The sequence below is a fragment of the Stigmatopora argus genome, chromosome 7 (assembly GCF_051989625.1).
Source record: "Stigmatopora argus isolate UIUO_Sarg chromosome 7, RoL_Sarg_1.0, whole genome shotgun sequence".
NCBI lineage: Eukaryota > Metazoa > Chordata > Actinopteri > Syngnathiformes > Syngnathidae > Stigmatopora > Stigmatopora argus.
The window spans coordinates 8,221,773-8,246,227 of NC_135393.1; the positions used below are offsets into that span (position 1 = coordinate 8,221,773).

General features: G+C 40.8%; 1 protein-coding gene across 2 annotated transcripts; it reads right to left on the minus strand.

The window, feature by feature from the left end:
* Nucleotides 1-241: 241 nt before the first annotated feature.
* On the minus strand, nt 242-24,101 carry myh9a (myosin, heavy chain 9a, non-muscle). 2 transcript variants are annotated; one of them, XM_077604523.1, is made up of 43 exons: nt 23,962-24,101; nt 19,375-19,565; nt 19,170-19,310; nt 18,932-19,088; nt 17,727-17,754; nt 17,487-17,580; nt 17,238-17,258; nt 15,754-15,846; nt 15,613-15,673; nt 14,907-15,008; nt 14,671-14,814; nt 14,519-14,614; nt 14,354-14,430; nt 14,077-14,271; nt 13,825-13,998; nt 13,174-13,347; nt 12,990-13,104; nt 12,645-12,835; nt 11,734-11,855; nt 11,586-11,655; nt 11,352-11,512; nt 11,116-11,224; nt 9,756-9,887; nt 9,473-9,679; nt 9,261-9,398; nt 9,055-9,178; nt 8,597-8,768; nt 8,320-8,532; nt 7,698-7,842; nt 7,422-7,628; nt 7,242-7,346; nt 5,524-5,676; nt 5,199-5,447; nt 4,127-4,339; nt 3,829-4,041; nt 3,429-3,590; nt 3,162-3,290; nt 2,967-3,055; nt 2,589-2,712; nt 2,297-2,505; nt 2,103-2,211; nt 1,803-1,975; nt 242-884 (listed from the first exon to the last, which is right to left on the minus strand). In XM_077604523.1, exons 2-43 carry the CDS (start codon nt 19,558-19,560, stop codon nt 773-775), a joined length of 5,889 nt encoding a protein of 1,962 aa, XP_077460649.1. In that variant the 5' UTR covers nt 19,561-19,565; nt 23,962-24,101; the 3' UTR covers nt 242-772. The 2 variants fall into 2 exon arrangements, with proteins under 2 accessions (XP_077460649.1, XP_077460650.1); XM_077604524.1 differs by lacking the exon at nt 17,238-17,258.
* Nucleotides 24,102-24,455: the final 354 nt, after the last annotated feature.

The window sequence follows — 24,455 nt, forward strand, 5'->3', positions numbered from 1 at the left end:
ATATATATATATATATATATATATATATATATATATATATATATATATATATATATATATATATATATATATATATATATATATATATAGTGCAGGAGCTCGATTCAGTTCTGAATCTCGTTAATTATAACCAAATGTTGCCCTCATACAAAGTATGTCTAAATTTGGTCCATTGATTTTGCTGCATCCAGATGAGAGCTAATTTTCCAACCACTATAATGAACACACAATGACGACTGAATATCAAATGATTTTTTATTATATGTAAATCTTCCTAATATATATTTGCATTAAGGCATTGGTTAAGATATGAAGAACTGCCATAAAATGGTAATTAACGTAATGTTTTTTTTGAGGGAAGTGGGCATGCAGGAATGGGATGATACAGAACACAATCTAAAAGACAAATGTGTAGAGAGGAGCTAAATGGTAAACCCACCACCAATATAGACGAGGTACATTTATTCTGATGTCAAATATAAACCACCTGCCCCCAGTTGTGTAGGAAATAAAACTGTCACGTGAGATTCAGTTTAAGCAAAAGCCTTGTAATAGGATACATGATAAAGCCCTTTTAATAGAAAAAGATTCAGTCACTGATATGAACATTTGGCCAAATATCAACGGCAAATTGGAAACTATCAAGAATGATGTATAAATTCATGGAAGGCTATGCAAGTCTGTGCCAGAGCATTTCACCCTTATAGAATGTCATTCAATCATTGGACTTAAAACTTTGGTCCAAATTTTATTCTCTCTCCGTTTTATGTGCTCACTCTGCTGCCGGCTCGGTAACATCGGTGGCCACGCCGTCCACGTCGTCGTCGCTATCCAGTCCCGTGCGATTAACAGTGCGGCGGATGTTCAAATGGATGTCTCCACGCCTTGGCGACAAAAATATGAACACAGGTCAGTATCCAAAGGCTGAATCTTAATTTCAACATTTCCATTTGGTTTTGATCCACGTTAACCCTTTCAGTGACAGTGCCAACTTTCTGCTAGTCAAAAGTTGGCAGTCAAAATCATTAACCCTTTGTCTGTGATTAATAGAAGTGATTGTTTTTGGTCGTTCATTTTTGACACTTAACCTTTAATCCTCCAAAGGTCAAGTGACTATGGTTATTAAAAATAAAGAAATATCCAACTTTTATATTATATACATTTTGCTATAATTAGAAATACATTTATAAATACGTTTAGAAAGAATTATTAAAAATGTATAAAAACACTTACAGCTCCAAGCAACACTCCAAAGCCCCCCCCTCCCTCCTTAAGTATTTAACTCATCCAGTTCATTTAAACTGGGAAGAATGTCCATGAATGCTCACATTTAAGTGCCATTGATGGCACTAGACGCCCAATCCAATGTGACTGGGAGGTCACGGATAACCATTGGTCATTTGGTCCCTCCCAGTCTCAATGGATTGGACATCCAGCACCATCAAGGGCTGTCAGCAAATGGAAAAAAAACCTTCATACGTTGCCTGCTGTCTGAATTCAAAAGGATTGGATATCTATTAGTGACGAATTAATTATCACGGAAATGAAATGAGGCATATAATTGGACATTTATTATCATCAATTGCAACTAGCACTTTATTTGCCCCTCTCAATCAAAATTGGAGGTCGAACGTTCTAAATAAAAGCCAATGAGTTAAATGAGTGCCCTAGCAGGGTTTTAAAAAAATCTGCAATGTAGGTTTCACGGCTTGCTAGCCCATCAAATGTAAAATGAAGCAACCAAGTACACTAAATCTTTAGATTTTTTCCCGCCCCATCTTAAAATATGTGAGCGATCTAACCTGAGCTTGCTCTTCAGACTGCTGACTTCCCGGTTCATTGCATCTGCAGACTCTGTGACGTCTTCCAGATCCCTCTGCAGTTTTCGACGGTAGGCGTTGGCTCTGGTCACCTCCTCCTCGGCCTCCTCCAGCTGCCGCTTCAGCTGCCGCATTCGATTGTTGGTCTTGTCGGCCTGAAGCCAAGTTTTACAAATTTCCTTTTAAAATGTTTTTCCTCTATTTTACAAAACTACTAAAGTTTCATATCAGGAAAAAGTATAACAACGCCATCTGGGGGTAAACTGTAAAAAGAGGCCTCGCCTGATCTTTGTACTGCTCGGCACTGCGCCGCTCATCTTCAACCTGCAGCAACGTCTCCTTCAGCTTCTTCTCCGTTCTCCTAACCAGCCGGGACGCTTGCTGGCGCTCCCTGAATTCCAAAATTGGCACAGTGAATGAAAACAAAAGATTGGCAAAGTATCTTCTTTCGAGGAACGCAATAGAATCAGACTTACTTTGACTCGATGTCGAGCTGCTCCTCCAATTGAGCGATCTTGGCCTCCAGAGAGGTGATGGATGATTTGTACTTGGACTTGATGGTGCTTTCAAGCTCCTGCAGCTTCAGTTTCAGCTCTTTGTTCTGTCGATCCAGCTGGGAACGAGTGCCCTCCAGAAGCTGGACGCTGCTGTGCTGCGCGGCAAGCTCTGTGGTCATCTGCTCCATCTAAATCAGAATGAAACACACCCATATTAATCCCCCGTGACACTTTTTTACATACTACCATAGGAAAATAAAAAGAATCGCACCTGTAACGTGGTCCTTTTCAGACGCTCGTTGACCATCTCGGTGTTGAGTAGCTCCTCCTCTAGATCTTCCTCCAACTGGGCTATGCGAGCCTCCAGTCGCCTCTTTTCTTCAGTCAGCAGAGAACTGAACAACACATTCAAGTGGGAGTGTTAACTGTCAGGGCAAGGAATGCACACAATGGAAGGTTCACCCTTCATACAGTAGGAAATGTCGAACATGTGAAAAATATTTCAGCATAATCCTGACTGAGCAAGCAGATCTGCAACTATAGTGAGTATAGTAAAGTTGCCAACTCATTTTAATAAGTTAACATTAACTTAGTAAAGTGGGTTCCCAATACTTTTTTTGGGTCACTTTTGGGAAGTTTGATTTTGTACTTTTTGGTGTTGCCGTTGTTGATCTCATCCTGCAGCTCCTCTCTCTCCGACTGGATTTGTCTCTTGAGTCTTTCAGCAGTGGCGAGATCCTATTGGGAGGAGAGGATGCCACCGCTATAATATTATGCAATTTCAAAAACGCCTACAAATGGCCTAATTGATAGGCTCTGAATAGCGAAAATAAAAATGTCAAACCTCTTGGTAGCGCAGGGCATCCGCTTCCATGACCTTCAGCTTCCTCTCCATCTCCTTAGCCACATTGACCGATTCATCTCTGGACAAGCGCAGATCGTCGAGCTCTCGCAGTTGCTCTTTCATCTGGGCCTTTGTGTTGAATAAACAAGAATGCAGTGCGTGAAAATGCGCTTTTAACTCATTGGTTGCCTCGACGTTCAAACCTCCTATTTCGACTGGATCAGGCGTGTATCCGCATTAACGGCAATGATTGAGGTGGGGATTTACCTGCAACCTCTTGAGCTGTTTGATAGCCTCGTCGCGGCCCTTGCTGATGACATCGATCTGGTTTTGAAGATCGGCCAGGTCCATCTCCATCTTCTTCTTGGAGGAGAGGGCCTGAGAGCGCTGCCTGCGTTCATCCTCCAGCTCCACTTCCATCAAAGCAACCTGAAGTCAAAGGAGAATTATACTAACATTGTGGATTTTATCAATACGTACATCTTATGGGCTAATTGCTACAAAATGCTTAAGTCAGGGTTATCCAGGGTTGTTTTCTGCAGAAATCTCATTGTTCAAAGTGCCTGTGCTGGATTGGTTGGAACCCACAGCTGTCCTTGATGACAGGCTTGCCCAACCCTGGCTTAAGTTGAAGCCATGTGTATTATTTTGAGTAACTATAAACAACCTGCTTGACCAGCTGTTTCCTCCTTTCCTCGCCCTGCTCGTCTCTGGCCTGCAGGTCCCGATCAAATTGGGCTTTCATGGCCTGCATGTTGACCTCCAGACGCAGTTTGGCGTCCTCAGTGGACTGCAGCTCGTCCTCCAGCTCCTCCACCTGAAGCCTCATCTCTTCCAGCTGCTGCTCCATGGCACGCTTGGAGCGCTCCAGCTCGTGAACCTGTACCACACAATGGTTTCCAGTCACGACGCGCCACACTAAACGTTCTCCTCCTGCATCTCCGTGAGGGTTTTTTTTCTCTTACACTCTTGCCCACGTCATCCTTGGAGGAGACCAAGTCGTCCATCTCCGCTTTCAGCAACTTGTTGGCCCGATCAATCTCGTCCTTCAGGCTGATTATGGTCTCGAGCTCGCGGGCCAGAGTCAGCGCCCGCGTGTCCTTCTCCCTGGCGTCGGCTTCAGCCCTGTCACGCTCCTCGGCGTACTTAGTGGAGATGGTCTTCTCTTCAGCGAGCATCTAATTGGAGAGTAATGGAGCGTTCAGTTCTCTGTGCTACTGACAATGATAGACATGGCTTTTTTTTCATCCTTCTGCTATGAATTTGCGTGGAAATTAGTTTGTCATAAATAATATCTCAATGTATGTTTTGGGGGGAAAAAACTGCTCATTTGGAAATATTAATCGATCGAAAATCTATGTTTCAAATAACCCAGTACAGCAGGGGTCACTACACTTTTGCACTCTGAGACATTTGGGTTTCCAAAAATTATACTGATAATTTGCTATTGGCTCATTCCCTTGCTACTTTAGGTGTTCTCTCGTTTCATTTGTGTATCCGAATGGTCAGTGAAGTCAACATTTTGAGAGGCTTTCCTCAGAGTGGCCAATGAATGCAACATAATCTATGCAGTCTAGTCCAGTCTAGAGAGCTTACCACACGTGTGAATGAAGGCAAAATAGGTTTCCTTAACATCTTAAAGACTACCTTGAAGGACCAATTTTAGTTGCTCCAAAGGGGGCAAGAAGAGAGAAATGTCACGCGTGCTGCTCATCACATTCACCGGTCTGGTTTAATCGAGAAGTTTATTGACCTATTACATAACTAATTAATCGATCAAGTGTTGGGTTCGGCTTATCCCCTCAAGTCATAGAATCGCCCGTGATATTTAATTAATTAAATATCTCAATTTTAGACAGTTGAAATTGTGTGAAAACGTTTCATCAAAACTAGCCCATCTAGGTTCCCAACCGCAATAGATCTAAAATTTAAAAAAAAAAAAAAGTACGTAAAATTGTAAATAGCTCTTTGTTTAAATGTTATTTTTGCAGGTGTACCGACAGCTGCTCAATTAAAATAGTGTGTTGTCTGCGATACCTGGTCAAACTTCTTCTGCTTCCTTTCCAGGTTGGAGACCACCTGCCTCAGGTTGTCCTGATCCACCAGAAGATCTTCCAGTTCCCGCTGCAAACGGGTTTTGGTTTTCTCCAGTTTGTCGAAGGCGGCCGTCTTCTCTTCCAGCTGCTGCTGAAAGGAGTCGGCGTCACGCTGGACGCGCTTGCGAGCCTCCTCCGCGCTCTCTACGTTAGCCAGCTCCTGATCCAGCTTCTTCTTCATGTCAGCCAACTGAGGGGGCGCCAAGGTCGCCAATTAAACGTGGCTCGTGATGAACAGAAGCGAGTCGGGTGTCCGTGAAGCTAACCTGGACCTGAAGCGAGGAGACCTGCTTTTCCACGTTTCTTTTGGCCGTCTCCTCTTCCTCCAGCATCTCCCGCAGGTTGTTCTGCTCTTCTTCCTGCTGCCGTAAGCGTGTGGAAAAGCTCAGCTTCTGACGAGTCTCTTCTTGGAGCAGCTCCTACAAGTCAAGCAAGGAGAAAAACAAGGAGCTACAATTCAGAAAACGGTCTTGCACACTTTACAGATTCTATAAACCTGTAATTTTTTTGGATTGTTACATTTTCTATCATTTCCTCAGGTATCTGGTGCTCGTCGAAAAATCGCATCTAAACAAACGTCAATCAAAAGAGAAGTTATGTCAAGCATAAGAATAGATGTGTCCCTTGGTCAAAATTTCTGCAATGTAAATGTAAAATAAATACCATGTACACATTTCTTATGTTGACATTGTGTTCTTTGTGTGTAACCAGTGGACCCCTAAGTGGAAAAACCTTGAATCTTGAAATGGACATTTTTTTTGGTGCCCGAACCAAATCACAGCATGTGAACTGTCCAAAATCGGTTGGAACAACTAATGCTGCGAGGCAATGACATGACAACAATGCGACATCATTACTTTTGTCCACTCACTAACTTTGATCAATCAAAGCAAAGCCACAACTCAAGAAAGGTTACCTACTTCCAACTTTAGCGCATCAGACGAAGTCAGCATTACAAAGAGGAGCACAAGTTGTCAGTTAAAACTTCTCTTAATCTAACTTTAATCAAAACAAGGTGGCGCTGGAATTTTGCTGGGAAATAAATGGAATGAAATACTAGAACCAATAGATAATTGAGGTCACAACTGAGGGCCCATTTCATAATTACAGTGCCCGCCACAATCGTTTAGATTGGGTGGATTTACGTCTGATTTACTGCAGGACAGTCCAGAATTTTAGTGACCCATCTGGTGTCTGTCGAACCCGAGCAGGACACTTATTTTTCTTCCCTTTTGGACTTGCACCTACCTAATTACCACACACTAGGCAGTGTAAAGGATGAAGGAAAGTTGTATTAACCTTAACACTCATATGCTGTCAAATAATATGCACCACTACCACAGATAAGTCATTTTCCATTGTCAATGCAGCCGATGACGAGAGAATTGGGGAGTTTAATTCAATTGTTGTCATTAATGTTAGCAATCTAGTGGTTAGGGACTTTTGCAAACATACATAGATACTATAAAATATTTTTCTGCGCAATATATATGTAGTACTATATAAATTCGAAAGAACCCTTCTGTATTAAAATGACACATTTTTATTTTCCTTCATGGTGCTTTTCCTAATTCCATAAATGTTCTTTTAAGAACAGGCATTTGTATTTTTGCTTTGGTTTTGTTTCATGGAAATTTTGCATATTAGTTTGAAGAAATGCTCTGCATTGTGGCGCTGACCTTTGCAAGAGGGATGGATGACCCCAAAAAATATTACAAATCATTTTTAGCCCCTCCCCCTAAAAATTACTATTCTGTTACTTAAGGCTAACTTCATGATATACCATAAAGAATAAGAGTTAGCATGTGACCTAACAGTTTGCCGAGCTTCTTACATTGTTCTACTTCTTTGCGTTTTCCAACAGTATGCGACTAGACGCTGTATGAGCAGAAAGAGAACACAGCCTACTTTTTTTCCATATTACGTGTGCGCTCTCTTTAAAAAAAAGAAACAAACAAATGCAAATGCTCATTTGGATTAGTACCTGTGAATCCTGCAGCTGAGACTCAGTTGAAGAAAGGTCTTTACTGGCTTTGATGTTCTTGCCCTCTGCTTCATTCAGTAGACTGTTGACATTGTCTAGCTCGGACTAAATGCATGGAAAGTGACAGTGTGAAAACACATCTTTCATAACAAATTGCAGCTCTTTTCAGTATGTGCGCACCTGCATTTTAGCCATCTTGTCAGCCATCTCCTGACTCTGCCGCTCACTGTCTCCAAATTTGACCTGAAGCTCCTGAACTTGGGCCTCCGCCTTCTTCCGACGGTGCTCGGAATCCGTTTTGCTTTGCGTCAGGGTCTTTAGCTCGATCTGCACTTCGTTCCATTCGCTTTCTAGGGCCTGTTTTGATTTCTCCACCGACATCTTGTTCTGTATCACACGGCTGTGGTTAAACACCTCAGCCTGTCATTGGAAAACCATAGCCGTTACGCTCCTTACCCGTTTGGCCTGTTCCAGCTGCTCGTTTAGCTCGTCGAATGCCTGGTTGTGTTTCTGTCTCATGTCGGCCATCAGCTGCTCATTGGCCTTGGCCTCATCCTCCAGAATCTTCTTGAGATGTGAGACCTCTGTCTCACGTTTGGACCTGGAAGGATGGAGGGCATTTAACAATCAGGAAAATGGCATCCTGTAGCCTTATGGGGTAGAGGAGAACAGGGTTGGTTGTCACATTTGCCATAACTCAACTACTGGAGGATGAGGTTTGTTGGAAAAGGTCAGTTTGTATTCTTTTCATTGGCTTTTTCTGCAATAATGTTATCATTAAAAAGTATGGAGACAAAGTTTTGATACACACCATCTTGCTAGCCAGTTGCTTGCAAGCTCTTAGTTCAGCTTTTAACCAAAAACAAGGGTTAGGTTTGGTTGGCACAATTGGGATGGAGATGGTTGTTACATTATCAACAGTTTGCCATTTTTACTTGGAACAGTTAAATTGTCTTCTAACAGTTCTCAGGTGTGTACATCGTATAAACCAAACTTAATACCTCTGGAAAAAAATACCTAGGAGGTAACACTTTAATATAGCAACATTTTACGGATAAAGGGTGCAGTGGTGTTATACCTAAGCTCCTGCTGTGCTGCTGTAGAGTCCAAAGTGTCCTCCAATTCAGTCTTGAGAGCTTCCAGCTCCTCTCCCAGGTCCCTCCGCAGTTTCTCTGCTTTGTTGCGCCCTTGTCTCTCCAGCTCCAGATCTTCCTGCAGCTCGGAGATCTGAGCCTCCAGTTCCCGAATCTTCTTCTGGGCCGTGTTCTTGGCGGCCGCTTCCTCTTCAATCCTGCGGCGAAGAGCAGGTGAGCATGGAGTCGGAGTGAAAAGATCCAAACGAGAATGATACCAACTTTGCCAGTGCATTCAGCAACTCCTCCTCTTTCTTGGCCAGCTGAGCCTCAAGTTCAGCAATGCGGGCCTGAAGTTCTGAAATCTGGTCGCCGAGGTCTGTCGAGTCACCTTCAAGTTTACGACGATTCTTCTCCAGCTCCTGACGCATTTTCTCCTCCTTTCTTAGACGATCTGAATTTTAAGACATATGCACGCTTTATAATAACACCTACTACTCGTACAACAAGCTACAGCTAGTTCACTTTACTACCCTATGACCAATAGCTAGCTCTGATACACGTGCGGTGGTAGTTATGAAAAACCATTCATTAACAGCAATAAAAGTCTGATCCATTTGGACTGACAGGGCTAGCAGGGATGAAACTCCCAGTCAAAATAGATAGAACTTTTATTGGTGTCAATGGCAGCTAAAGCACTAAATTGAGGTGCGTAAAGGATTTCACTGCACAAAAATTACCCTCCAAATCCGTAATCATGGCCTCATGTTTATTCTTGAGTTTCTGCAAGCTTTTTGACTTCTCCTCCTCCTCAGACAAGTTGGTTGTAAACTCAGAAATCCTCTCCTCCAATTGTTTCTTCTCCTAAAGTCGCAAAGTGAGGAAAATGCAAGTGTGCAATGGCAGCCACAGCAGGTAGGAAGAGACACTGGAGAGTGCTTGTGACCTTGTTGAGCTTGTTATTCTGGTCGTCCAGAACCATCACGTCTTCCTCTATTTTTTTCAGTTTGGCATCTGTGGTGACCTTCTCCATCTGGAGTTTCTGTCTGGCCGCTTCCTCCTCATCAAGTTGCTGCTCAAGTTCCTAAAAGAGCACAAAAAAACACAATAATTAAATCGATCTGATATTTGGGTATGACCCAGTTCCCCTTCACTGACAGTAATGTTCTGCTGCATCTTCTTCCTGTCAGATTGCATCTGCCCAACGCGCTCTTCCTCCTCTTCCAGGCGACCTTCCATGTCGTGTAGGATTTCCTCCAGCTCCTGCTTCTTGATGGCCAAGCGAGCTCGCATCTCCTCGGCTTCCGCACATAGCTCCGTCTCGGCCTGGAGCTGCTCTTGGAGAGCCAGTTTCTCCGCACTTAGCTGGCCAACACAGGAAAAATGAATGCATGCATAAGCACGTTCAATTTTTTCCTTAGAGCATTAGCGACATTCCAACCTGGCTTTGCTTGCTCGCATATTGTTGAATCTGTTCCTCAGCATGCAACTGCTTCTCTTTAACCTTCTCTAGCTCCTCGTCTTTGGCCAACATCTCCTCCTCCTGTCGGCTGACTTGAAGCAGTGGCTTGACCTTTATGACAAAACAAATAAAGCTTAGAAGGGACAGACAACACCTTTACTACAATTTGGCAAATATTTTTCTCCTATCGTTAATCCCCTCACACATTTATTGGTAATTTGGAAGAATCTGCACTGAAAATAAGTAGTGCGCACGCTAACATTTGAGTATTTACACATGAAGTAAACGTTAGTACAAAATTAGCAGCACTGAAAACACTTCAACATTGCACAAATGTATAACAATAACTATAAGTCACATTATTTTGAGAAGTATAGACTCAGAAAATATGAATATCCTGAAAAGGTTTTTGTATTTCTGCAATTCAAATTAAAACATGAATTTAACATAAATGAATGAATAAAATTTGTTGGTTCCATCCTTTCGTTAAAATGCCCAAATTAAACAACTTTTACCTGATATTCTAATTTTTCAGATAGTACTGTATGTATGATTAAAAAAGGAAACTTCTGGGATAATAAAAACACCCTTGAATTTTTGTCATTTCTTTAAAATTTGCATCATCATCAATAACAAGCGATTACAATAATGTGTGAAGCCAATAATACTAATTATAATAAAGGCAAATTCCCTCAACTTTGTGGTTAATTTTTTATGTTATAAAAAAAAATTGTGGCAGCTTGGCGACGGCATTGTTACATGAGTCTCCACTCACGTAACGAAAGAAAGTTGCTTCAGTGTTTTTTTCTCCTAATTCATGGTTGATATAACTTGTTTTGGCTGTGCAGATAGCAAATGCCAGAGACTGTTAGATTTATCTCTAATAATAGAAATGCATTGATGTGTGTTAATATCCATTCTTAAAATAGTTAAATAAGGAAAATCCATGCCAACAATCCTAAATGATTGAATAGTGTACGCCATTGCAATGCTATCATTAAGCTACCGGGCATGTTTGGAAACCTAACTGTATTGTAATTTTGACTGTTTGTGCAATTCTTTGTTTAGTGTTATAGTTTACCTCACCTGCTACGTAATAAACCTCTTGAAAACCAACATTGGGTTCTTTCAATCTTCCTCACTCATCAGTTTCCATCAGTATGACGTTCAATTAAATATGACACTTCTGATGTCCGAGGTTAAATCTTAAAATCACCCAGCCCTACTATCCGTACCTACGAGTATCACCATCAATGGTTTTGGTGGAGGAAATGTATTCGGCCGTGGGAAACCTAAACAAAAGCCTATTCTATAATTGTTATCATTAATCAAGGCATACCTTGGTGAAAAGTCTCCACCACTGCCAATTCCTGAGCTTGAGATAAGCAGCACAGTTCCTCTGGATAACTTTCATAGCCATCAACTGCTGCTGTCTCTTGGCAAAGGCTCTATGATTACAACAACCAACAAATGAGGAGTTTGTGGCAAAGCGGACAAACGAGCTACATTAAAACAAACCAACAAATGACACGTTTGTGGCAAAGTTGCCAAACGAGCTCCAGAACACATCCTTACTTGCGGGCCACGTATCCTCGGCACCAGGCCTGGAAGCTAATGATGACGTCGGTGATCTTCAAGTCTCTCTCCTCCTCCAGGTGAGCCAGGACCCCGGCTCTGAAGAATACTTTACTCTGACCGATGCGGTACAGGTTGGGGTCCAACTCCAGTGACTTGATCTGAAAAAGAGCCACGTTTCCCGGGATCGTATCATGTCGGTTCTCCCTTGTATTTCTGGTTTGTGCTTCCTACCATCAGCACGCAGGCCTGCTTGCCATCCATGAAACCCTTTGGAATGGCATTTGGAGTGAGGATTTCATACCTGAAACAGGATGATAAAATAGGTCATTTCATTATCTTCCCAACAGATTTGCACATCTCGTGTGTCTGTGTGCTTTACCTCTGTCTGAACTCCTGAAAGACAATGCGGTTGGGAAAGCCCTGTCTGCAGATACGGATCCCCTCCAAGACTCCGTTACATCTCAGCTGGTCCAGAACTAGGTGAGGCTCGAGTTTACCTGCCTAAAAGCAGTTCAGAACATAATAATATTAGTATTATTAGTGTTATCATAGAACCACTTAAATGTGAAATGAAACACTTGTCTACCCTTAATAGGACAAACATTGACTGTCATTGATAGTGCTATTATTGAGTGGCTGAGCACCATTATTCGCTTCCAGCCTCTCCCAGTCAGAATAGGTTGGACGTCTAGTGCCATCAATGGCAGTAAAACAAGAGCAGCCCTAGACAATCCATCAATTGAAATAAATTGAATATCTATCACTGTCTTTGGCAGGGATTGTTTTCTTTTTTTTAATTGGTCATTTTAAACTGTCTTAATTTTTTTGAATAAAAAAAAGAACAAGAAAAGAAACAGCAAATACTCTTTTTTGGTATATCATATACACCAGGGCCACTCACACTTTTTTGCTCCAAGATCTACTTTTCAATGAGCCAACCTCCTGCGATCTACTTTGTTGTTAAGGTTAGAATTCAGGGCTGGGCAATAAGTTTAATATAGGCCTGGTTTAGGTAGGCTGCAATATCAACAATTGGTATAGTACAAGTCTAGATGGCAGGTCTTTGCTTGTTTATTTTTATTATCCAATTTAAAAATAAATTGTTGGCACTCAACAATAATGATTAAATATGTAAACTGCAATATAAAAAGGGGAAAAATGTAAATTGAAACCTTAAATTATCTAAAGGTAGCAACTGAATGAAAAGGGATAAATGGGATACAGATTGGGTTAAATGGGCACGTTTGACTTATGTAGTTTAAAAAAAGAAATGAAAAACATTAGTACTACCTTCTTCTCATGATTGGGGATGATGCAACGGACAAAGTTGGGATTGGTGTTTCTCAGCGTGGTCATCAGGTTCCCAAGCTGCTCCTTGTACAACTGGCCCACCGTGCGAAACATGCCTTTACGGCTTTTAAATGCACCGTGCATAGAGTCAGAAATTCCCGCCACCTTATCCAGGCCGACAATACGGTCAACTGGAAGGAATAGAAAATAAAAACAGTGTCGAGGTGAATAAAATATCTTTTGTTTTACTCAACAACGACAATAAGCTTTGTGCTCCCTTAATAAATGGACACCAGTCAGAATCTGTGCTATAATGGAAAAGTCCATTTAGAAAATATAACTTGCCGTCTCTCCACAGGTCAGCTGTAAACTTGTCTGTGGACTGATTGAGCAACGAGGTCACACACTCATTCAGAGGATCCATGTTTTTCATCAGCCATGCGTCCGCTTTGTAGTCCACCTGGATGACAATGCATCTTTCTTGATAAAGAACTAAAAGTAAACATAACTTCCAGAATACACTATTTACCTTGCCAGCATAGTGCATAACGCAGAAGTCAGCGTCGTCTTTGAGCATCTTTGGTTTCTGAAACTTGGGGTGTGTTCCCTGCTCCTGTACCACCTTTTCCACAAAGCTCTTGTCAGTGGCCTTGGGGAACCAGCACTCCTCATCCAGCAGAGCCAAGATGCCAGGAGGTCCGGACTGCAAGGCAAGCAAGTAAATTCCATCAACTTACTCAAGTTAAGTCAAGTGATGGAATTCAGCAAGTCACAAAGGCTAAGCAATCTAGAGCACAGCTGCCAGGTACCAGCTCATCCTCACCAGCTTCTTGCTTGAATACCAACATTTCAGATGATCCCTCTTAAAAATGTTAAACAATACAAGCAATTTTAGTTGCCAATCTCCAAATGATTTTTTTCTGACATCAAAGCCAGCTATCATTCAACTTGTGGTGTTTATATAATAATGAGGAAATTGTGTATTTGTTCAGTCATCACAAGGCCTGAAATGAAACAATAATTTTAACGTGGCCCCTGACAAAAATGAGTTTGACGCCCAAGTATTACTGGAAACCAAATATAAATTGAATGAAGCAAATCCGCAAGAAAGGTAAATATTTTTCCCAGCCATCAAAATACTGTCCGAGTAGATTGACGTGCATGAATCCAGCTCACGTACGTGTTTCTCAATAAGGTCAATGCAAGGCTGCAGGTCCAGGCCAAAGTCAATGAAGCTCCAATCGATGCCCTCCCTCTGATACTCTTCCTGCTCCAGAATGAACATAGTGTGGTTGAAGAGCTGCTGCAGCTTCTCATTAGTATAGTTGATGCACAGTTGCTCAAACGAGTTCAGCTGCCAAAAAAAGGGAGTCAATGAGTACGACTGTTTTAATTCAAGAAATATTTGTGACTTAAGGTACGGTGACTTTACCTCAAAGATCTCAAAGCCGGCAATGTCCAGGATGCCAATAAAGGAGGCTCCTTGCCTTTTGGTCTTGTCCAAAGCTTTGTTGATCCTCATCACCAACCAACGGAACATCCTCTCATATGACGCTTTGGCCAAGGCCTCCACGGCAAATTCAGCCTGCTCCTGAGTCTGAGCCTTCTGGACGTAATCGCGGCCCACCTACAACGAATACGCTTTGTTGTTGGCAAATATCTGGGCATTTTCACATATGGAAATGGCAGGATGTAGTATAATCGGCGACCTTGATTCGCGGTGACAAGATGGCTCTAATAAAGTCGGTCACGTTGATGCCCAGCAGGTGAGTCACTTTCTGTGCGGCTATGCAGTGAAGAAGGAGGATGCCACGCCAATCACGTTAAGGGATGTGTAATAAGACGAGACGAGAGAGTGATTTTAAAGAAAGTACCAGTGTCATCTGTCAATGATGCCTGGTCAGAGTGGCGCTCTTTTTTGAAGGTCATGTTCCCCAACTGCAGCACGGCGGAGACCACCTTCAACAGGCCTGAGAAGGAAATGCTTAGTGTGCTCTCGGAAGCAAATGTGAGAATGTTTCCATACCAATTCTTTCGTCTTCTGGGATGCTCATGATTTGGAAGGCATCCATGGTTTCCAAGAACATGTCTTTGTCCTGCTGTCCCGGAATTGTCACATTGCCATTAGACAGGAAGCGGTACTTGCTGTAGTCTTCCAGACATAAGTCCGCTACAAGGAGGGAACGTTGTTGATCAAGCGCACAATACCATGACCACTTGCACCATTTTACGTGTGTTTGAGAGGGGCAAATGAGTGCTTACAGCGCAGCTTGTCTCCCGCACCAGTCAACAGGTAGTAGAAAATATGGAAGCTTCGCTCTTCTTGGGCTTGTCTGATGGCCCGAGACTTCTCCAGCAGGTCTGGTCACACCTTCAGTCAAAGATGAAGCAACATACATGGGCAAAAGCAACCAAACGTCTAGTTTGGTGCCGATTATAAAGCATTTAACCTATTTTCAAAGGCTGGTAACACGGGTACCCACTAGTGGAGTGTCAGGATTAACCCTTACTAAAAAGATATGAGACTTTTGGGTAAATTCTTTTTTTAAAAAGGCCTTATAAGGACCTAGCAATTATCATTGTCCGAGTCAAAATAGATTAAAGCTGGAATTTATGTATCTGGTTTATTGGGAGACTATGAATGGCACAGTCGTCAAACTTGCTGGGAAGGTGCATCTTGGCCAGAGGAAGAACACTTTTTTAAGGGATTGGAATGGTCTCAAAATCGGTGTGAATGATATAAATTAGTAGACAAATAACTGTCCCAACCACTAGTCGTTATTACTTTAAATTTTGGATAATCAATTGGTCCAGAAAGAAATGGCCTCAAATACATCCAGAACCGTAAACAGAATAGCTGGCCTTAATCATGTTTTTAAAGTCATAGGAAAATGTCAGGAAATTAATATTCAAGATGACCACTAGGGAAAATTGTCAACTGGGGAGTTTGGGAATGAAAGGATGCAAGTTTCGATGTTGGCTCCAACGATGTATCCATTCACATCAAAGTTGATCCTGATAAATTTTCCCTACAGGCAAGGAAAAAAAAAAGTGTTATTCATGTTACACCAAGACAAAATATTTTTGACAAGATGCGAGTCATGCTTACAAATCTAGAGGAGTTGTCATTCTTGACGGTCTTGGCATTACCAAAGGCCTCCAGAATGGGGTTAGCCTGCAGTAGCTGTTTCTCCAGTTCCCCCTAACGCATAGGAGATAGACTCAAACTAGGCATTTCCACTTATGACATGTATACAATCTCATGTTGCTGCAGCAAAGCAAACTAGGACCATTTCAGCCATGTAGGACGACAGATTAAATAACACCACGCCCCTCCAAATACCCCCCGAGGAAGGAAATGCATCATTACATTGTGACACACACGCTGTAACAAGAAAATATAGCTGCTGGCAGGGGTTGGGCAGGCACACCTTGTATGGGTCTCAAATAGTTGGCAAGGTACACTTGATACTGTGTCTATCATCCAAAAATTCTGCCTTTTCATATCACTTTTCATTTTGCATACCTATGTTGTAACCAACTGGTTTCCCTTCAAGTATTAACTTTAAAAGAATTTGGGACAGAACATTTAATTTCTAACATTTGTTAGTCTGTACTCTAACTACTTTCTAAATACAAGGTAAATCAACCCCCCCCCCCAAAAAAAAAAACCCACAGCATTTTCCTGAAGTTCTTTTGTCAAAAAGACCTAATCCTGTACATGAACTAAACTTTAGTTAGAATCTGATTTTTTTAAACCCTTTTCCCCATGAGCAATTTAACACAGTTGCTAAATTTCTCAAAATGTTTTGCCAACTTATGTTTTAATTATTTAATCATTTAATCATTCTTTGATCATTAAACAATTAATAGTAATTTAAAAGAAAAAAACAGACATTGCATTTTGGGGCCATAATATTAATATTGCATGACACAAAACGCATAGATGTCTAGTCTCAATTATTTTGTATTATTATTCATTACTTTTCTATATTTTTGAAGCTTCAAAATAACAACGACAGAAATAGAGTAGTCTGTTTATGAGTTATGACATCCAAAATCCCTCTTAAGTTGATAGAGTATTAGTATTTATAATTTGAATATATTTAACTCATTTTGACAATTAGATGTACAATTCCTTTAAACTTGGAGAACTGGCTGTGATATTCACAGTGATATTGCCGTGAATGACAGGCAATGACTTAAATGAATACGCTAAAAGAAACACTTGCATTTATCGCCCCACTTAAAACATGCCGAGGACAAGATCAATCATTAATTGTAAATGAGAGTTGGTATAGCATTTGTTTTTGTTCTATCATACAATTTTCCCATGAAAGACGTTCTTAACAAGCCTGCAAGTTCCTATTGTGCAAATCGGAGTCGATGTTGTGTCAATAAGCAGCCTTGCAGAAGAATTGATGAGACTTTACATTCTCATTCTCCCCAATATAGCGAACCTTGAACACCATAAAAGCTATCAAGTGATTAAATGCATTTCCTAGGAAAAAACTAAAAAACAAAAGGCCATAGAAAGCTCCCCGTTCAAAAGCTTGCAAAAACAGACGACATGTAAACAGATGATTAACTCACATGTGACAGAACTGTGCTGCCCTGGAGAGACATGGGGAAAAATTAAGTGAGTTTTAACTTTTGATAAAAATCCTCAAACACAGTTACAATCAAGAAAATAAAACAATTACACAACACACTTGTACGACGGACATGCCAAGACCTGAAGGAGGAATGTGCTCAGGTAGATTGAATTACAGGATAAAGTGAAACAACAGGCGACACAATTAAAAATGTGACATTACAATGATTAGGCAAACGAATACAGACCTGATCCTTCTTGGACTTGAAAGATGAAGCGACGTGGGCCAGATACTGAATGACCTTCTTGGTATTCTCCGTTTTGCCTGCTCCAGACTCCCCACTGGAAAAGTTGGCACAAAAAAAGTCACAATATTATATCCATCTAAAGCTGTAATAGTTTGCCAGCCAAGACATTTTTGGGACATGAACATTACTGGAGTAAGATTTGACAATATTTGAAGTGTGTGACAAATGACAGTGACTTACGTGCAGAGGATAGACTGATCCTCGCGATCTGTAAATCAAACAAATATGGATATAATTAAAAAGCAAAAGTCATAATCTTCCTTTGTCTCCAATGCTACATTTACACTAGCTGAACAAATATGAGGCTTATTCATTACGAATGTTTTAGATGATATTCACCAAAGCAAATTACTTTAAGCATGTCTCTCTGGACCTTACTTTCTTGCTTAATGAGCTCCATACATTTTAAACATGGCTCCATTTTTTGGAGAGCAAATTTATTACAGGAAATTTTCGAAAAGATACACAGTTATGATTGTTTTGTTGCAATGCTTGTTTCAAATCATCTCAATTCTTAGGGACAAAAATAAGTGGTTTCAATTCAAGTGTGTGCGTTTATTTACATGTGGAATATACAGAAATGAGCTCTACTGTGTGAACCTTTCATAAAAAAATTCTGTCACGCTCATACCCCCTTGGAAGTCCTAATAACATCAAATAATTCATGACAACAAAAGAACAATGTTACTAAAAAAATTCTAATGAACATCAACTTAAAAGGATCCTATCAAACCTGAGGCCTGGGGGCCAGAAATGGCCCACCACATACTTAGTGTGGCCCCCTCAAATGTAAGTATTTTGTGAATATGTTATTGTCACTTTAAAGAAAAAAGCTGAGCTATTGTGGCAATTTTGTTACCCAGTCCCTTGTTTCCGTTTTTTTCTCTCCAGTTTTGGTTCACTTAAAAAAATCCCCCCAAATCAATACAATTAAACATTTTTTTAAAAATGAGAAAAAAGTCTTATTTTTAATTTTAAAAAAAAGATTAACCGTTTTAAAATCTAACAAAAAAGACAATTTCAACTATTAACTCATTCACCACCATTCATAAACTTTGTATGTGTTTAGACTGTTAGGGGTGGCAGTGATTGTTCCAAATGGAAGTTAATTACCATAAATGGGAGCCAATGTGTTAATTAGTAAATAACTTTAACACAGGTAGAACAGTAGGAATGTCTTTGACTTGTTTTCTTAATTAGTGTAAATGATAAAATGGCAACATTACAGTGGTCAATGCAAAAACTTTTTGTTTTGTTTTGTCTTTTCTGACCAGATCATTTATCACCATCAATAGGACGCAACGCATTATCAATGTCATACATTTATATCCCGATAGACACCCCCAAATAAGCATAACGAGAATGTGCCACATGCGTGTCTGTACCCTGCATCATGCTCCTGTAGGCTGTGTCAGTGATGGCATAAATGTGAGGTGGCACCTCATGCCTCTTCTTTCCCTTATACATGTTGATGATTTCCTCCGAGTAGATAGGAAGATGCTTGTATGGGTTAACCACCACGCAGAAGAGTCCTGAGTATGTCTAATGCAGTCAAAAAAAAAAAAGAAAAGTCAACACTCAAGGTAATTCGTTATGTTGCGACGGTAATGGAGCCAAACTCACGTAGATGAGTCCGGAGTAATAACGCTCTTTGAGGTTGTGTAACACCGAGGCCTCATTGAGGCAGGTGAGCTCCGCCATGTCCTCCACCTTGTTGAACTTGGGCGGGTTCATCTTCTGGATATCGTCCTTGTTGATCTTTACCTGAAGTTCGGAATGGTGTCAGAACACTTTGGAGTACCACCATCTCCTTTTTCTGGACGTTTACCTTCTTGCCCGAGTCGCTTAGCTCCACCACGCACTCGTCGCCGAGCTCCTCCTTGACGGAACCAGCCTCGAAGCCCAGCTTCTCCGAGGGTACCCATACCTGCTTTTTGGTAGCCCAGTCGGCCTGAGCTAGCGGGTCGCTTATCCCGCCGCGGTCCCCATACAGAAACTTGTCTGCGTCACTCATGGTTACTGTAAAACAAAACATTTCAAACTTAGAAAGGCCACAACATTAGCAGAGATCGAAGTAACGTCAACCCATTGACTGCCGTTGACGGCAATAGACGTCAAATCCGTTCAAATGGATTTGACGTCCATAGCCAAAGAGTTAAGCCTCAAAATAAAATAAGTCGGCTAGCGTAATACCTACCCTCATTGTGAGAGAAATAATTTTGACAAGTTTTTGCGCAATTGCACTGACGGACAGAATGACGGGAAGCAACAACTGTGCCGTAATCCGATGACAGTCAACACCTTTGAGAGTTGTCAAATTTGTGGTGAAGATGTTATCATTAGCCTGACTGGGTGCTTTTTTACTTGTTCAGTTTATTTAGAGAGAGGAAGAATTGAAAGGGTTGATAATATTTCATGGACGTGCATTAAATTGTTTTTTTCCTCATTCTCTATTGTTTAGTGCATGTGACTCGTTCGGGAGTCTTTCCTTTATTTGGTGATGCATTTTCCCAGTTTTCAAGATCTGCCATAGAGTGAGTCAGTGACCATTTCAAAGAAAATATTTCTTAGTTAGAATGTCAATAACAGAGGCAATCTAGTCGCAGTATTCTACTAAATTGTCATATTTAATATTCTTTTCATCTAAACTAATTTTATTTTTTTTATAAAAGGTTAAAAAAAGACTAGCAGCCTTGTGGGGAGTGGTTAGCGCGTCAGGCTCAAAGTTCTGGGGTGCTGGGTTCAATCCCAGGTCGGTTCTCACTGTGTGGAGTTTGCATGTTCACTTGGGCTTGCATGGGTATTCTCTGGGTACTCTAGTTTCCTCCCATATCCCAAAAACATCCAGGAGTAGGGTGGTTGAACACTCTAAATTCTCTTCGTGCCCTGTGATTGGCTGGCCACCAATTCAGGGTCTGCCCCACCTGGTTCCCGCAGTCAGATTAGTCAGGGATAGGCTCCAGCACCCCCTGCGACCCTTGTGAGGATAACCACTTCAGAAAATGAATGAATTAAAACAAGACTAAATACAGGAATATGAACTTTGTGTTGTTGTTTTTTTTAAGTATTTAACTCGTTGCATGCCACTGAAAAGGACAGATGTCTAATTCATTTAAAATGGAAAAACAACACCGGTAACGATGATAAAATTTCCCCTTCCCCATCGTCTTAATTGTTCATTATCCTCTGCCAGTATCCCTGCTACCGAAAAAGAACAAACAGACACAAGAAGTCTCTTTCAGGTCCCTATGGAGCGACGCTTTGTAGTCAGGAATGTCGGGAAGGAACAGGTCCGGGCAAGGAGAGAAATGTTATTACTCTCTCCCGAAGGCACACCCAACCTTTATCAAACAAGGAACCATTTTTGGAAGTATTTAAAGTGGACACCGCGGGCATCAGTAGGAAGCTGACAATACATTCCACAAAATGAATGAAAGTGCTACAATATGCAAACGATATATTGGAGAGTACATTTTCTGATGATCTCTTTGGCTGCTACTAATGCTGACAGACAATCCATTTTGACTGTCCGGCACTAGAGGCAATCACGCCCTGTCGAAATAGATTGGACGTCTATCGCCAACAATGTCAGCTAATGTGTTATGTCACACTCACTTTGCCCTGTCATACCCTCATCTCTCCGATCTTAATTTTTGAACGGGGGGATTGGTTAAAATCAAAATCAAAATCGGTGATCGGCTAATCTAAAGGCAAGGAGGGGCCATAATGGTCAGAAGAATTGGGTACATACCACACAATCTGTTTGCTGTGTTGTCAACCCTGTTTATTTACTTTGACTAAAGACTATTCCGAAAATTACTTCCTGCTCCGCCACTGCTACCAATTTTCTTTTTTTTTTAATCTAAGAAACTCCTAATTGCGGCTGAATGATAAACATGCTGAAATCAGTTGTAGCGTCTGCCAGAGGGCAGCAGTTGGAACAGTTTGTGACCAGGGTGGTATTGGTCCCTGACAATGTTCCTAGCCCTCGCTACCTCGGGCAGAGCCAGGAACATTGTCATCAATCAACATCACCAATACCACCCTGGTCACAACCTGTTCCAGCTGCTGCCCTCTGGCAGACGCTACAGGTCTCACAAAGCACGGACAAATAGACTTAAGGACAGTTTCTTCCCACAGCCATCAGGACTCTGAACTTGCGTTAGCACGACACACAATCCCTTCTGTGCAATAACTTTGGGGTGTGCAATAACAATGTGCAATATCTTAGAATTTACCTAGCCGGGATGTGACTTTTTATACTTTTATATTACTATTTATGTTTTTTTTACTGGGAAAACTCACTTTGTGGAGTAGCACCACCAATTTTGTTATACACAGCTGTGTATGATGACAATAAAGGCTTTTGATTTGATTTGATTTTGAGACAACCTATTCATATCAGATAGCCCAAATATCTACCCGATCTTAGTTTAAGCCACGCCCACTAACAAATCCAGTCATTTAAATTGTTCTCAGTCTTTGCATGTTTTCAGAAATTATCATCAAACAGCAATTCAGGAGTAAATTGTGGAATTCCCGTTTGAAGGTCCAAAAGGTTGATGAGGCATGATAGGAGTGTGAGAGTGTGAGCATAGGATAAAGGAATCAGTTCAACAGTCATTTGTCTGGCTCCTAAGTTCATTATGTGCTTAGACGCATGAATAATTAGAGGGGAGGCGGCTTTCGTGTTTTCGGCAAAACATGCATTGCAAAATGCAAGAATCTTTAAGAAATGAACCGAGGTCAGCATCTCGAGTAAACAATGAGGGTCAGACAGCACGGGATTGGCAAACAAACAGCGTTTGATTGCGCGTAATGTCATCAGGAAGACAAATACAATAGAACAGTGGTCCCCAACCACTGGTGCCAGTCCGTCAGAGAAATAAATATAAACGTTTTCAATCGCGCCCTCTTACTTGAAAGGAGAAAAGTTGTTATTATAATGATAATAAATAATTGCTGTTATGCTTTGGACTTGTTTTTTTTGCCATGGTGGTATACACTCAAGCATAACTTTTAACCCTGTTCGTGTAACCCTCACCCAAAATTTTTGGAGATATACAATGTGAAGTTCTGTTGTTGATATGATGTCTTATCTTTAACCCTTGGACAGTGGAAATGTCAAAAAAGACGGGTTTAAACATGTCGGTAATGTGTGAGTACGTGTTTCAAGGAGTACTCTCTCCATGGACTGTACAATTTTAACTTCAGGCATTTAGTACAAAATATTGATAGCATATATTTTTACCTTTAATGTTATGAATGTGTGGTAGTGTTTTTTTCAGTAAGTAAATCCTGGTTGAAAATCTGAGGTACAACAATAATCAAATGAAGTTGAATATTTTGCAAAGTAATTTCTTGGCCTAGAGACCTTGTTTAAATTCATCTTGTTTCAATCCTCTGAATTCCAAAGTATCAACAGGAAATATTCACAGATTTTTGTCATCATTCATGAAAGCATACAGATTATTTTAGTCTAATAAAATAAGTTTTCAGAGATCTAAACGCCAATTAGGTTTTGTAACCAATTACGTTTCTTTTAAACCACATCGAAAACAATATTAATGAAGGATATGAAATCCACTACTTAAGTAATTAAATCCGATTTCTACCATTGTTCAATTTATATTAAGCCTAGTTCTTTAACAATATGCTTCAGAAAAATCCCATGCCAGTATTGTGTAATTTGAACTACACTTATGCAACCATTTCTGGTTCCTCAAATAACTGTATTCATTTAAGATGTATGTTTCCTACATAGCATTAAAAAAAATTGCGTCACAACACTTAAAAGAAGACTACGGTGAACAATTGTGAACATACCTGAAATGCAAAAACAGATTTTAGTCCACAAGTCCAGACGATAATCTTTTTACAGTCACAATGCTGCCTTTTTAGTGGTAAATAACAAATAGGATCTTAGCTTGTTAACATCAAAGTCAGTCTCCTTTTAACTTGTTTTCTGTTTTACTTGTGTGTGTGTGCGTGTGTGTGTGTGTGTTTAAACTCTTAAAAGAGTACTCTTTGAACTCATTTTGACTGCTAATTTAAACAATATAAAACAATAATAATAATAAAAAGTTTTTACCTTGGCCGATTTTAATATTGAAGCTTACTTGACACAAAACATCATGTCAGCATATGGGGACGCCACGTTTCTGCTTTTTTTAAACCAAAAAGTCACTTGATCTATGAATAGTTGATAAAAGTAAATAACAAGTTACTAATTTTAGCAATGTGTCAAAAACCTTTGAGGAGCTGCCTATTGCGCATGCGTACAATGCGTCCCTTGATGAACAACACCTGAACTGCTTATTTTAAACTTTTTCTGTCTAGCTGACGTTTCAGCAAAATGTCAAGAATGCATACGAAAAAGACGTGACTAACAGCAACAAAAAACAATCAGACATACCCGAATTTGGGGGGCACCGTAGTTGAAAGCGGCTCGGGGTCTTATTCGTGGACTAATGCTGGGCACAGGACAGCGGCTCTACCGCATCTCAGCTGCAACCCCTTTATTTTTTTTCCAGCAGGTGAGTTTAAGCGACGCCCCTTTTACCCCATCACCGCCTCTTCAGTGTGAGGACGTTGTGCTACGTTCAGGGACTGCTTGTAAAGTGTATCAAATCTATAAAAACGGCAATGTCAATGTTTTCCCCACGTTTCTCACAATATATTAGGCATCGCCTCCACTGAAGACCTTGTAGTATTAATTCACTGTCTTTCAGATACAATGAGTAACAAAAAATTTGACACAGTTCTCAAACGTCCATTATTTTTGCTGAAGGAAAGCACTTTTTTTCACTTTTCACCACCACCTTCGCTTGAGGGAGGTACGTTCAAGTGATGTTCGTAAATTCTGATGACGACGTTTAAAGACCCCCTGAAATTTTTGATATTTTTTTT